At 41.0% G+C, this 14,447-nt stretch overlaps 2 protein-coding genes across 4 annotated transcripts in view; both read left to right on the top strand.

The window, feature by feature from the left end:
* Window positions 1-6,481, top strand: part of LOC110508325 (sodium/potassium-transporting ATPase subunit alpha-2) — a 29,249-nt gene extending 22,768 nt beyond the window's left edge. Inside the window, exons 20-24 of the mRNA XM_036966147.1 lie at window positions 3,098-3,243; window positions 3,586-3,716; window positions 3,967-4,068; window positions 4,728-4,819; window positions 5,693-6,481. Coding sequence (XP_036822042.1) covers window positions 3,098-3,243; window positions 3,586-3,716; window positions 3,967-4,068; window positions 4,728-4,819; window positions 5,693-5,721 — 500 coding nt within the window. The 3' untranslated portion in view covers window positions 5,722-6,481. The remainder of the gene's footprint in view (window positions 1-3,097; window positions 3,244-3,585; window positions 3,717-3,966; window positions 4,069-4,727; window positions 4,820-5,692) is intronic.
* A 4,222-nt stretch (window positions 6,482-10,703) lies between these two features.
* On the top strand, window positions 10,704-12,963 carry LOC110508324 (succinate dehydrogenase cytochrome b560 subunit, mitochondrial). 3 transcript variants are annotated; one of them, XM_021588757.2, is made up of 6 exons: window positions 10,704-10,988; window positions 11,575-11,634; window positions 11,763-11,864; window positions 12,307-12,368; window positions 12,455-12,618; window positions 12,728-12,962. In XM_021588757.2, the coding sequence occupies exons 1-6, from the start codon at window positions 10,972-10,974 to the stop codon at window positions 12,833-12,835; spliced, it is 513 nt and encodes a 170-aa protein (XP_021444432.1). In that variant the 5' UTR covers window positions 10,704-10,971; the 3' UTR covers window positions 12,836-12,962. The 3 variants fall into 3 exon arrangements, with proteins under 3 accessions (XP_021444432.1, XP_036822040.1, XP_036822041.1); XM_036966145.1 differs by having other exon boundaries at window positions 10,757-10,791; window positions 12,728-12,963; XM_036966146.1 differs by lacking the exon at window positions 10,704-10,988 and adding an exon at window positions 11,110-11,263.
* Window positions 12,964-14,447: the final 1,484 nt, after the last annotated feature.

Raw genomic sequence — 14,447 nt, 5'->3', positions numbered from 1 at the left:
AGGGACGGCCAGGTCTTGGTAGATTTGCAGTGGTCTGATACTCCTTCCATTTCAATATTATCGCTTGCACAGTGCTCCTTGGGATGTTTAAAGCTTGGGAAATCTTTTTGTATCCAAATCCGGCTTTAAACTTCTTCACAACAGTATCTCGGACCTGCCTGGTGTGTTCCTTGTTCTTCATGATGCTCTCTGCGCTTTTAACGGACCTCTGAGACTACCACAGTGCAGGTGCATTTATACGGAGACTTGATTACACACAGGTGGATTGTATTTATCATCATTAGTCATTTAGGTCAACATTGGATCATTCAGAGATCCTCACTGAACTTCTGGAGAGAGTTTGCTGCACTGAAAGTAAAGGGGCTGAATAATTTTGCACGCCCAATTTTTCAGTTTTTGATTTGTTAAAAAAGTTTGAAATATCCAATAAATGTTGTTCCACTTCATGATTGTGTCCCACTTGTTGTTGATTCTTCACAAAAAAATACAGTTTTATATCTTTATGTTTGAAGCCTGAAATGTGGCAAAAGGTCGCAAAGTTCAAGGGGGCCGAATACTTTCGCAAGGCACTGTATGTAACTTTCACACATTATCAAGTCCAATACAGCAAATGAAAGATAAACATCTTGTTAATCTACCCATCGTGTCCGATTTCAAAAATGCTTTACAGCGAAAGCTCAACATATGATTATGTTAGGTCATGACCAAGTAAAAAAAACACAGCCATTTTTCCAGCCAAAGAGAGGAGTCACAAAAAGCAGAAATGTAGATAAAATGAATCACTAACCTTTGATGATTTTCATCAGATGACACTCATAGGACATCATGTTACACAATACATGTGTTTTGTTCGATAATGTGCATATTTATATCCAAACATCTCAGTTTAAACAGACTCAGTTATTCACAGAATTAAAGATAGACTTCTCCTTGATGCAACCCCTGTGTCAGATTTCAAAAAAACTTTACGGAAAAAGCATAATCTGAGAACGGCGCTCAGAACCCAAAACAGCCAGAGGAATATCCGCCGTATTGGAGTCAACAGAAGTTAGAAACAACACCATAAATATTCACTTACCTTTGATGATCTTCATCTGAAGGCACTCCTAGGAATCCCAGTTCGACAATAAATTACTAATTTGTTCCATAAAGTTTCATAAAGTCCATAATTTATGTCCAAATAGCCACTTGTTGTTAGCGTGTTCAGCCCAGTAATCCATCTTCTTGAGGCGCAGGCACTTCAACCAGACAAAAACTCAAAAAGTTCCATTACAGTCCTTTAGAAACATGAATCAATCTTTAGGACGTTTTTAACATAAAACATCAATAATGTTCCAACCGGAGAATTCCTTTGTCTGAAGAAAAGCACTGAGAGGTAACTCTGTCGGGAGTGCGCGTCATGAGACCAAGGCACTCTGCCAGACCACTGACTCAAAGAGGTCTCATGAGCCCCTCTTTTATTGTAGAATCCTCATTCAAGTTTCTAAATACAGTTGACATCTAGTGGAAGCCGTAGGAAGTGCAACTTTATCCATATCTCAATGTGTATTCGGTAGGCCAAGCTTTGAAAAACTACAAATCTCAGATGTTCACTTCCTGGTTGGATTTTTCTCAGGTTTTTGCCTGCCTTATGAGTTCTGTTATATTCACAGACATCATTGAAACAGTTTTAGAAACTTCAGAGTGTTTCTATCCAATACTAATAATAATATGCATATATTAGCCTCTGGAACAGAGTAGGAGGCAGTTCACTCTGGGCACGCTATTCATCCAAAAGTGAAAATGCTGCCCCCTATCCAAAAATAGTTTTAATCTGTCTTCTCCCCTTCATCTACGCTGATTGAGGTGGATTTAACCTGTCTACGATACTGGTTCCCAATTGGGAATCAACCCTCCCACGTTCAGCTGAAACGGTGGCGCATGGAACGCAAAAATATTCTTAAAAATATTTAACCTCCACACATTAACAAGTCCAATAGCTCAAATGAAAGATAAACACCTTGTTCATCTAGCCAGCAAGTCAGATTTCTAAAATGTTTTACGGCGAAAACATAGCACATATATATGTAAAACCACCACCAGACACAGCTCATTTCAATAGCCAAAACATGCAATCAACAAACGCAGGATTAAAAAATAAATCGCTCACTAACCTTTTGAAAATCTTCATCAGATGACAGTAATATGACATATTACACAGTACATATATATTTTTTTTCAATAATATGCCATTTATATCCATAAATGTCCATTTACAGTGAGTTCACCTTCAGAAATTACTCAAAAATGCCCGCAGGAAATCTATGTAGCGCGGCAAGATAACGTAAATAGACATCATAAACTTTGACTAAATATACATGTTCTACATATAGTTAGAAAGATACACTGCTTCTTTATGCAACCGCTGTGTTAGATTTATTTTTAACGTTACAGAAATCGCACACTATTCCATATGCTGAGACAGCGCTCAGTTCCAAGCTACATTTCCACGTAATGTTGGAGTCAACAGAAACACAGATTTAAGCATAAATATTCCCTTACCTTCGATGGTCTTCGTTCAGAATGTTCTGGAAGGCTTCATACTTACCCAATACATCGTTTGGTTTCAAGTCTTGCGTCTTTGTATTAGCTACTGCTAATAACATCAGCTGAAATGCACCCAAAACGTCCTCTGGTCCGGATAAGTTGTCATGAAAGTGTCCCCAGAATCATAGCTGGTTGGGAAGGGTGGGGGCCATGACGTCAAAGTTGCTCCAACTTTCATGGCCACAAAAACTAGTTTGGAAGAATGCCTGCCCTGTGAGTTCTGCTATACTTACAGACATAATTCCAACGGTTTTAGAATCTTTAGAGTGTTTTCTATCCAATAATAATTTTTATTTGCATATATTAGCAATTTTTGACAGATTTTTTTTCCAGTTTACTAGGGGTACCCAATCTCTCCAAAGGGGGCGTATGTCTGCCATATCCTTAACAGGTTTTAACAAGCGACATCAATAAAGGATCATAGCTTTCACTTGATTCACCTGGTCAGTCTATGTCATGTTTTGTACACTCAGTGTATATTGTGCTGATGGACTTGTCTCTCTCTCTCCAGGTATGATCCAGGCCATAGCAGGTTTCTTCACCTACTTTGTGATCCTGGCTGAGAATGGTTTCTGGCCAGGGACCCTCCTTGGCATCCGTCTGAACTGGGATGACCGTGCAAACAATGAGGTGGAAGACAGCTATGGACAGCAGTGGGTGAGAATGAGAGGGTTTAACACACATAACACATACAGATTGGAGCGAATGGTTAAAGGTCCATGCAGTCAGTAGCTATATTTTAAGCAGAGCCATCACAAGTTACTACAACAGTTTATTTTTTAAGTAAACTTGCACACCTTGTTGTACTACCAGGTGCATGGAGAAAATTTGTGGTCATGGTTGAAAAAGAAAAATTCCAGCACACCAGTAATTTGGATGCTTACCAACAATTGAATGGATCTAAATTGTTGGAAGCATCAAAATGACCTGTGTGCTGGAGTTGTTCCTTTTCTTGACTACGACAGGTTTAAGACGTGTAAGACGTGTTTCCTTTTGCAGACCTATGAGCAGCGAAAGGTAATTGAGTTCACCTGTCATACCTCGTTCTTTGCGAGCATCGTGGTGGTGCAATGGGCTGATCTGGTTATCTGCAAGACCAGGAGGAACTCTGTCTTCCAGCAGGGCATGAAGTAAGTGGAAAAGGATGCGTCTCAAATGACACCCTAATCCCCCATATAATGCACTACTCTTGATCAGGGCCCAAATGACTCTGGTCAAAAGTAGTGCACTATATAGGGAATAGGGTGCCATTTGGGAGACACCCAATGAAAGAGAGGATGTTTTACTTTGTATAAGTAGAAGGCCTATGTAAAAAGTGGTCCCCTTTTCTTGTCGTACTCTTTCCTGTATTCACATGTGCCATCCCCATTTCCTTAACAGGAATCGTATCCTGATCTTTGGCCTGTTTGCTGAGACTGCTCTGGCTGCCTTCCTGTCCTACTGCCCAGGAATGGACATCGCCCTCCGCATGTACCCCTTGAAGTCAGTACTAGACAACATATTCTCCAACCTACCTAAAAATAATGACATCATATCCCCAACACCCCCGTTTACATTCTACCCCAAAACTACTAAGTCACTCATGCGCCTTTCTCATATCACACTTTCTCACATGGATTTTACAATGTACCACACACGTCTCCACTCTATAATCACCAGCCTCAACACCTCCAAAACATGTCCCACAAATGTTCTAGTCACACCCTCATCACATCCTCGTGTCACCCCAATGATTCGGAGGGTGAATCTGCATGGATTTTCAACCTGGACTTCTTACAATGTGTTACGAATTGCAATTTGTACAATATGTTACCAATTCCAATTTCTTGTGGCTAATGTTAACTAGGTGGCTAACGTTAGCTAGGTGTTATGGTAAGGGGTTAAGGTTAGTTTTAAGGTTAGGAGATAGGTTAAAGGGTTAAGGTTAGGGTTATGGGAAGGGTTAGCTAACATGCTAAGTAATTGCAAAGTATCTAAAAAGTAGTAAGTAGTTGCAAACTTTCTAAAATGCTAATGTGGTCCTGGATTTGCGTTTACTATGTTACGTCTAGTCTATGAGACCAGGCTGGATTTTTTAATGAACTACACAAACTACCCTTCCCTTGTTTTGCTTAATCCCTCTCTCTTTCTCACTCCTTCAGGGTCTCCTGGTGGTTCTGTGCCCTCCCATACAGTGTACTCATCTTCATCTATGATGAGATCCGCAAGCTCATCATCAGGAGGTGTCCTGGAGGTGGGTGACATAGAGTAACAGAGTGACACATAGGTGATAAAAAAGCAGTGGTGTAAAGTATTTAAGTAAAAATACTTTAAAGTACTACATTTTGGGGGGGGTATCTGTACTTTGCTTTACTACATTCCTATTGAAATTAAACTACTTTTTACTCCATACAATTTCCCTGGCACCTAAAGTACTCGTTACATTTTCAATGCTTAGCAGGACAGGAAAATGGTCCAATTCATGCACTTATCAAGAGAACCTCCCTGGTCATCCCTACTGCCGCTGATCTGGCAGATTCACGAAACACACATGCTTCATTTGTAAATGATGTCTGAGTGTGCCCTTGGCTCTCCGTAAATACATAAAAAAAGAAAATGGTGCCGTCTGGTTTGCTTAATATAAGGAATTTGTCTTTATCTTTTGATATTTAAGTACATTTTACCAATTGCTTTTTCTTTTTATACTTAAGTATACTTAAAACCAAATACCTTGAGACTTTTACTCAAGTAGTATTTTACTAGGTGATTTTCACTTTTGCATGAATCATTTTTTATCAAGGTATCTTTTACTCAAGTATGACAATTGGGTACTTTTCCCACCACTGATAAAAAAATACTTAGGGTGACATAGAATATGTGACACAGAAGATGCTGGTTGTCTGTCACTGAGACAAAAATATTCAAAAAAATGCATTTATCGTGACAGTTAATCGCTCATGTTAATTAGTCATGTTAATAATCAGATTGATGTGCTGGAGATCAGCGAGTCACTGAGTTAAAAGGCCTTTTCATATTGAATCACAGATGAAGAGATAATGGGACATAATGACGTTGTCTAATATAGTCATAATCGTGTCTGACTGTTCTCTTTCTTTCTGTTTTATAGGTTGGGTGGAACAGGAGACTTATTATTAACATTCAGAAAATTGTTATTGTGAGTTTGAATTTCTGTCAGTCTGTGTTAATGAAAGGGGAAAGGGGGGATATCTAATCAGTTGCACAACTGAATGCATTCAACTGAAATGTGTCTTCTGCATTTAACCCAACCCCTCTGAATGAGTGAGTATATTTGTGTATGCAAGGTCTAGCTTAGCAAAGAACATAGCTTTTGTGTGCACAACAAAAATACCTTACAAATTGAATTTTGTCTTTGAAAGTGATTAACAATGGGTGGTCATCTGCCGTTTTTAAAATAAGCCTAAATCACCATGGTTAGTGTGTGTTTGTTTGTCTACCAGGCAATTGGCCTATTATTGCATGGATCAGTTTATCAGTACACAGTGCTGGTTCTCATAGAGAATTCTGCTGCAAATAAACTTGTAATTGTGATTTGACATTTCTGAGTTTTCCAGATGACAATTATTGTACTAGAAGGATTTTCCAAACCCAAATGTCAACCTAACAAGATGTTGCAACATGCCTGTACCATACCAATACACCCTGAATATTTTTTCCTTCAACGATTAAAAACAAAAATCAGTGCTGAAGGCTATTCATCCCTAATGGGACCCTATTCTCTGCATAGTACAGTTCATTTGACCAGAGCCATATGGGCGCTGGTCAAAAGTAGTGCAGTATGGAATAGGGCGCCATTTGGGTTATCATAGTCTGGTTGTGTAAAATAAATTGCTCTGAAAAAATCTCGATATGAAATAAAGTGAATCTGCACAAAGCAGTTGTTGTTTGCTCTGGTATTACCCCATCACGCGTGCACTTCTAATGTGACGTTGGCAGCACCCAAGGGGCTTGAATTTTTGTATTTTCTTTGCTGAACAGGTGGGGCTCAGAACACCTGCCCTGAATGACGGGTCGCCACTGAGCCTACACCGCATATCAAACAAGCAAGACACAAACAGGCAGTCAATTTATTTGTATTTCATTTATTTTATTTCACCTTTATTTAACCAGGTAAGCTAGTTGAGAACAAGTTCTCATTTGCAACTGCGACCTTGCCAAGATAAAGCGTAGCAATTCGACACATACAACAACACAGAGTTACACATGGAATAAACAAAACATACAGTCAATAATACACAACAAAAAGTCTATATACAGTGAGTGCAAATGAGGTAAGTTAAGGAAATAAATAGGCCATGGTGGCGAAGTAATTACAATATAGCAATTAAACACTGGAATGGTAGATCGGCAGAAGATGAATGTGCAGGTAGAGATACTGGGGTGCAAAGGAGCAAAATAAATAAATAAATACCAGTATGGGGATGAGGTAGGTAGATAGGCTGTTTACAGATAGGCTAAGTACAGGTGCAGTGAACTGTAAACTGCTCTGACAGCTGGTGCTTAAAGCTAGTGAGGGAGATGTGAGTCTCCAGCTTCAGAGATTTTTGCAATTCGTTCTAGTCATGGGCAGCAGAGAACTGGAAGGAAAGACGACCAAAGGAGAAATTGGCTTTGGGGGTGACCAGTGAGATATACTGTACCTGCTGGAGCGCGTGCTACGAGTGGGTGCTGCTATGGTGACCAGTGAGCTGAAATAAGGCGGGGCTTTACCTAGCAGAGACTTGTAGATAACTTGTAGCCAGTGGGTTTGGCGACGAGTATGAAGCGAGGGCCAACCAACGAGAGCGTACAGGTCACAATGGTGGGTAGTGTATGGGGCTTTGGTGACAAAACGGATGGCACTGTGATAGACTGCATCCAGTTTGTTGAGTAGAGTGTTGGAGGCTATTTTATAGATGACATCACCAAAGTCGAGGATCGATAGGATGGTCAGTTTTACGAGGGTATGTTTGGCAGCATGAGTGAAGGATGCTTTGTTGCGATATAGGAAGCCGATTCTAGATTTAACTTTGGATTGGAGATGCTTAATGTGAGTCTGGAAGGAGAGTTTACAGTCTAACCAGACACCCAGCTATTTGTAGTTGTCCACGTATTCTAAGTCAGAACCGTCCAGAGTAGTGATGGACGGGCGAGCAGGTGCGGGCAGCGATCGATTGAAAAGCATGCATTTAGTTTTACTTGCGTTTAAGAGCAGTTGGAGGCCACGGAAGGAGAGTTGTATGGCATTGAAGCTCGTCTGGAGGTTAGTTAACACAGTGTCCAAGGAGGGGCCAGAAGTATACAGAATGGTGTCGTCTGCGTAGAGGTGGATCAGAGAATCACCAGCAGCAAGAGCAACATCATTGATATATACAGAAAAGAGAGTCAGCCCGAGAATTTAACCCTGTGGCACACCCATAGAGACTGTCAGAGGTCCAGACAACAGGCCCTCCGATTTGACACACTGAACTCTATCAGAGAAGTAGTTGGTAAACCAGGCGAGGCAATCATTTGAGAAACCAAGGCTGTCGAGTCTGCCAACAAGAATGTTGTTTTGACAGAGTCGAAAGCCTTGGCCAGGTCGATGAATACGGCTGCACAGTAATGTCTCTTATGATGTCGTTTAGAACCTTGAGCGTGGCTGAGGTGCACCCATGACCAGCTCTGAAACCAGATTGCATAGCGGAGAAGGTATGGTGGGATTCGAAATGGTCAGTAATCTGTTTGTTAACTTGGCTTTGGAAGACCTTAGAAAGACAGGGTAGTATAGATATAGGTCTGTAGCAGTTTGGGTCTAGAGTGTCACCCCCTTTGAAGAGGGGGATGATCGCGGCAGCTTTCCAATCTTTGGGAATCTCAGTCGATACGAAATAGAGGTTGAACAGGCTAGTAATAGGGGTTGCAACAATTTCGGCAGATCATTTTAGAAAGAGAGGGTCCAGATTGTCTAGCCCGGCTGATTTGTAGGGGTCCAGATTTTGCAGCTCTTTCAGAACATCGGCTATCTGGATTTGGGTAAAGGAGAAATGGTGGGGGCTTTGGCGGGTTGCTGTGGAGGGTGCCGGGCAGTTGACCGGGGTAGGGGTAGCCATTTGGAAAGCATGGCCAGCCGTAGAGAAATGGTTATTGAAATTCTCAATTATAATGGATTTATCGGTGTTGACAATGTTTCCTAGCCTCAGAGCAGTGGGCAGCTGGGAGGAGGTGCTCTTATTCTCCATGGACTTTACAGTGTCCCAGAACTTTTTTGAGTTAGTACTACAGGATGCACATTTCTGTTTGAAAAAGCTAGCCTTAGCGTTTCTAACTGCCTGTGTATATTTGTTCCTAACTTCCCTGAAAAGCTGCATATCACGGGGGCTATTCGATAATAATGCAGAATGCCACAGGATGTTTTTGTGCTGGTCAAGGGCAGACAGGTCTGGCAGACAGGTCAATAGCGAGTTAATGTTATTTTTTCATCATCATTGCAAACATTGGATAAATGGGAGTCTGGAAGGCTAAATGGCTACATAACTATAATGATTACATCATCACACAAAACGCTAACTGTTTTTGCCCCAATGCAATGCTTGTGCTACGGCAATATCTGTTACAACAGATAGAGAAGGTTGTAGTATTCAAATATATTTTTTTGAACGTTTGTTCAAATCGCAGATGTTCAGAAATACGAGACCGAGAGCTCTAAATCATCATATCGATAAAATTGGTTGAGGGTTCGGAAGAGGGTGAGTGACGAGATAAACGTAGGCCTACATGTATGTGCAGAAGTGATTCGGATCTGATTTGAGAAATATGTTTCCAGCGGGGAGGGGTGGGGGCGAGAACTCCATATTCGTAGCCTCTTCCTTTCAATTTATAGCCGTTGATTCTTGAAGTATATGACTTATAAATGCCGCATGAGCTTAATTCAACTGTCGTACCCCATCAGAACCCAAAATATAAGATTGTTTCACTCCAATGGTTGTACACAATGTAAATGTAAACACACTGTATAGCCTCAAAACATGGTTAAAACGATCATTTTGATATCATGGATGGTCAGTCTATGAATTTGAGAGTGGTTACATTTCAACACATCCATTCCTCAGCTTTTTTTCTCCAAAACTCAGGTGGGCTGACAGCTTTGTTATTGTGTAAATGATAGATTCTAGCTTTTAAACAGTTTTACTGTAAATAATTGTTACATTAGGCCTACCCTTCAAAATTACCTTCTCAAAATGGCAGTACAGACCCGCCCAGGGGACACATTTTTCAGCTACTTCGATACAGCTACTACTTGAAGTGATTTTCGTAGCAGGTTATGAGAGCATTTTCCCTAACACTAACCATTTTCCGAACCTCAACTTCAGTCTCCTAACCTGCTACATGAACTCTCCTAATCACTGCGTAAATTCTCCTAACCTGCTAAGAAAAAGTCACTTCCAGCCATAGCATACCACCCTGCATCCCACTGTTGATTTGCCTCTGAAGCTAAGCAGGGTTGGTCCTGGATGGGAGACCAGATGCTGCAGGAAGTTGTGGTGGGAGGCCAATAGGAGGCACTATTTCCTCTGGTTCAAAAAAAATCTCAATACCCCAGGGCAATGATTGGGGACATTTCCTTGTGTAAAGTGCTGTCTTTTGGATGGGACGTTAAAATGGGTGTCCTGGCTCTCTGTGGTCACTAATGTTAATCCCAGCTAAATTCCCAATCTGGCTCTCATACCATTATGGCCACCTAATCATACCCAACTTCCAATTGTCTCATTCATCCCAACCTCCTCTCACCTGTAACTATTCCCCAGGTCATTGATGTAAATGAGAACGTGTTCTCAGTCATTTTACCTGGTAAAATAAGGGATAAATAAAAAGTATCCAAGTGGAGTGAAAATAGTGCATGAGTTTCCACTAGTTACCAAAGTCAAAATTGCCTATATTGTAAAAACGGATTCATTTTTTTTGTGATGCTTTTGGTCTTAATTTAAGATTAGGGTTAGGCATAAGGTTAGCAGTGTGGTTAAGGTTAGGCTTAGGTTTCAAATCACATTTTAAGACGACAAATTGTAGAAATAGGCGGGGATTATGACGTTGTGGCTGACCGTAGCATCAGGAAAAATATAATAATGCTGCGTTCACATCCCCTGGGAACTCGGAACTGGTGCCTCATTCAAAACAACTGGTAACGCGGAAAATACAAGGTCAAATCATGACGTCAGTGAACTTCAGGTAGGAAAGTTGTAGCTCCAGAAAGAGGCCCGAATTCCCGAGTAGTAATTCCGAATTGTATGATTGTTCAAAACGTTTTTCCCCCGAGTTGTCAGTCAGAGATTTCCCGAGTCCCTAGTTGTTACGAAACCTGGCATAACATAACATACGCCATATCCTGTTCCAGCTGTCAAATAAAACATGGCGTTGCTTCTAAGGTCAGTAGCTAGCTAACTGTGCCGTACCTAACTTTGATACATTTTATTTGTGAGTGTGGGGGGGTTAGACTTGTTAAATAGTTAACGCCTCCTGTGACGACAGATTTGAGATGTACATGTTATTTTGATAGCTTATAAACGCTACAATGAGCTCTACATTCGTATGGAAGCCATGCGTCCAAATTCCATGGATGTAACGGCCAATCTAGATAGCTAACTTTAGCCTGCTTGTGAAGTATCGTAACTAACTAGCTTGTCCCAACCTTGGATGTGAGGTTAGCTTGGGACCCAAATAGAAGTTGAACCCTTTTACTACTAGCTACTTAGCTAGCTAGCGTACTAGTATTTCTTCCTCATATAGAACGGCCCAGTAACCTCAGCTCTTCTAGGATATTTGAACATTAACACCCTTGAAATGTTGAACTTTGACCACACAATTTATGATTGTGCATTATTAATTGAGCCATTGCGCAACCTTCTCACCAATATCAAACAAGCTGTAATGAATTAAGAAGGAAGCTGCTCACGAATCTTAAACCTTGTTATTACTAACATTACTAAATGTGTTTTGCTTCATCTCTCTCAGGACCTTTACCCGACAGGGCACTTGCCTGTTCCGCCCTCAGTTTGGCATTCTATGCAGACAGTAAGTAGATGTGTCGATTGTGTGTCTATGTACACTTGTCGCTGTTATTTTTCTATGTAGATAAATGCCATGTTGTACGTGTCCTATAGCCTTGTGTTCTAAATTATTTTTTTCTCTCTGCCTCTAAGTGCTGTTCCAATGGGAACCACAGCAAATGAGGAAATGAACAGGTTTTGGGCCAAAAACAACAAATTGAACCGACCCATGTCGCCACATCTGACCATCTATAAGTAAGTTGACTACATGTGTGATAATAAAGAAGCTCACACTGCACCTCAGTAATAGCTGTCCTTGTTGAATTTGGTGCGGAGTTGCTTGTTTCTGTTTGTACAGTCCATTGAGTCTCCAGGCCATCAGCGATTCATTTCATGGGAAGACCATAGGCACAGCTTTGATTCAGTGTATTGTGACATGGTTTATGGATCAGAGGAGCACAAGTACCTTTTTAAAGCACAAAACAACCATTCCTCACAATATATTTTACTCTATGTATGTAATGATCCTTTATCACTTTTGCTGGACCAGCTAGGCCACAGTGTATTAGACTAAACGTCAGATGACATGGCCGGGAATAACTCAGGCCCCTAACTTGAACTTGATAGGGTTTATATCCAGTGTGAACTGTGTATATATACTGTATGTGTGATGGCCATGGTACCCTGTGTCTTGCAGGTGGTCAATGCCTATGATGATGTCCATCACACACAGAGGCACAGGAGTGGGACTCAGTGGAGGTAATGTAACAACCTTGTACAGTATGTGGAAAGGCCCACATGATCACAGCCCTCAACATATATTTATTGTTCTTTCTCTCTCTCAGGTATCTCAGCATTTGCTCTATTAGCACTGGTGTTGCCAGGTAACTATCCATACTACCTTGACCTGATCCACTCCCTGTCCGTTGGCCCTGCTCTGCTCAGCCTTGCCAAGTTTGGCATTGCCTTCCCTGTGTCCTACCACACCTTGAACGGAATCCGCCATCTGGTAAGTACTGTGTCCACAGCGCACAACAACACAAGTCAACATTGTCTGCCGGTCCTTGTTTTCCTTAATATATTCTCCTTTTCTTTCTCTCTCCCTCTCTCTTTGTTAGTTCTGGGATAGCGGTAAGGGATTTAAGATTCCTGAGGTGTATCGCTCGGGCTACGTGGTCATTGTGCTGTCAATACTGACCTCCATTGCTGCCATTGCATACATGTGAGCAGCATGACGAGAGCAGAGGAGTGCAGGAAGAGAGAGAGGGGGCGGACACGAGGGATGTTTTTTTATGTTCTTGTCTTTGTGTCCCCAACACAGTAATTGAATGAATAAATAAATGTCTAACCTATTTTTTTCCCTTTTTTTTCTGTTTTTATCATGGAAAGGCATAGCCTGGTCTCAGACTGTTTTGTTTCACTTAGCTCACATTCTGTTTTACCTACCTATGGCGAGATCAGTCCGGTTTCACAAGGCTAGAAAAGGATACTGTTGTGTGATGGGGATAATTAAACTGAAATAATGGAAATAGGACCATAATATCACCCTGTTTGTTATCTAACTGAACAATAATGTCACCTTCTCAAATGGCTCCCTATGAAGTCCATTACTTTTGAAAAGGGCCCATATGGCTCTGGTCAAAAATAGTGCTATATATCTATATATAGTAAACAGGTTGCCTCTTCACATGGTAATGTCCTACATTTGTCTCCATTTACGTCTTCCATTTATCTGCAATAGATCCACATTTACATCACTCAGAGATTCAAATCAGCATTAATGCCACTTGCAAGTCAGAGCTTAAGCTTGTGGTGTTTCAACTCGAATCTCTAATATCTATTCAAGCCCCAAGTTAAGTCTCAATCCGAGTCCATATCTGTATCTCCGCCACAGCGGGAGTGGAGCGTGTGGATCATCTTCAGCCTAGTGAAAGAGACAGTCCCATTACTTTGTTTTATGTGTCCACATCCCACCTCACCATTAATAGCATTTTGTAGCCAGGGCAGAAGGTTGATATGAAAGCTGACTGAGTTATCGTTTTCTGAAACATATATATATATATATATATATGGATCCGTGGCGATTTTAGCATGAAAATCTTGGTGGGGCGTACAAAAATGTGGGATGCATGCCAGCAAAGCCACTACACAACACTAAACAATACATTAATTGCTCTAGAATGGTGACAAACGGTGCCTGCAAACTGTTAGCCTAACAGCAGAGTCCCAACACCTTACCGCTGCAACAGCTGGCTTTCAGCAGAGCCTTGTCTGACAGCGAAACAGTTCCTTCAGCCTCAATTACTGCCTTTAAAAAAACATGGCTGATATGGCTCACTTGCTTAAACAAATGTGTTTTCTACTGACAATTGAGATGTACAAACTATGGCATAAGGGGATGATGAGCGGATAAGAGGCCATCTGTAATTTCGATTAAGACATTAATTAGCGAGCAACGACGGACATAGTCAATATAACTATTTGTTCAGCACTTTTAAAATGTACATTGACAGAATTCAGAACATGGGCAGTTCTTACAGTGTACTTCCTGTACAAGTCAGAACCGTAGGATAAATAGAGGGGGCATATAAACAATGAACGCTTACAATATTCGATAACGTTTCTCTAAAACAGGTTATAGGCTACATGTGCGCTACCAAGTTAGAACAGTAGGTGAAATTAAGAGGTGAAAATAGACATTGGTGAGGCACATTGAACACCGTTTGGGTTATTGCATGTCAAAAAACATACGTCATATAACACTTTGAAGTGTTAAATAAGCTTTTAACTTGATACGTCAAATAACACAATTCTTAGTCACATTGGCTACTAATACCT

Source organism: Oncorhynchus mykiss, chromosome 28, assembly GCF_013265735.2.
Source record: "Oncorhynchus mykiss isolate Arlee chromosome 28, USDA_OmykA_1.1, whole genome shotgun sequence".
Lineage (NCBI taxonomy): Eukaryota > Metazoa > Chordata > Actinopteri > Salmoniformes > Salmonidae > Oncorhynchus > Oncorhynchus mykiss.
The sequence above is the reverse complement of the archived record's forward strand: the minus strand, read 5'-3'. Positions and strand labels throughout refer to the sequence as shown.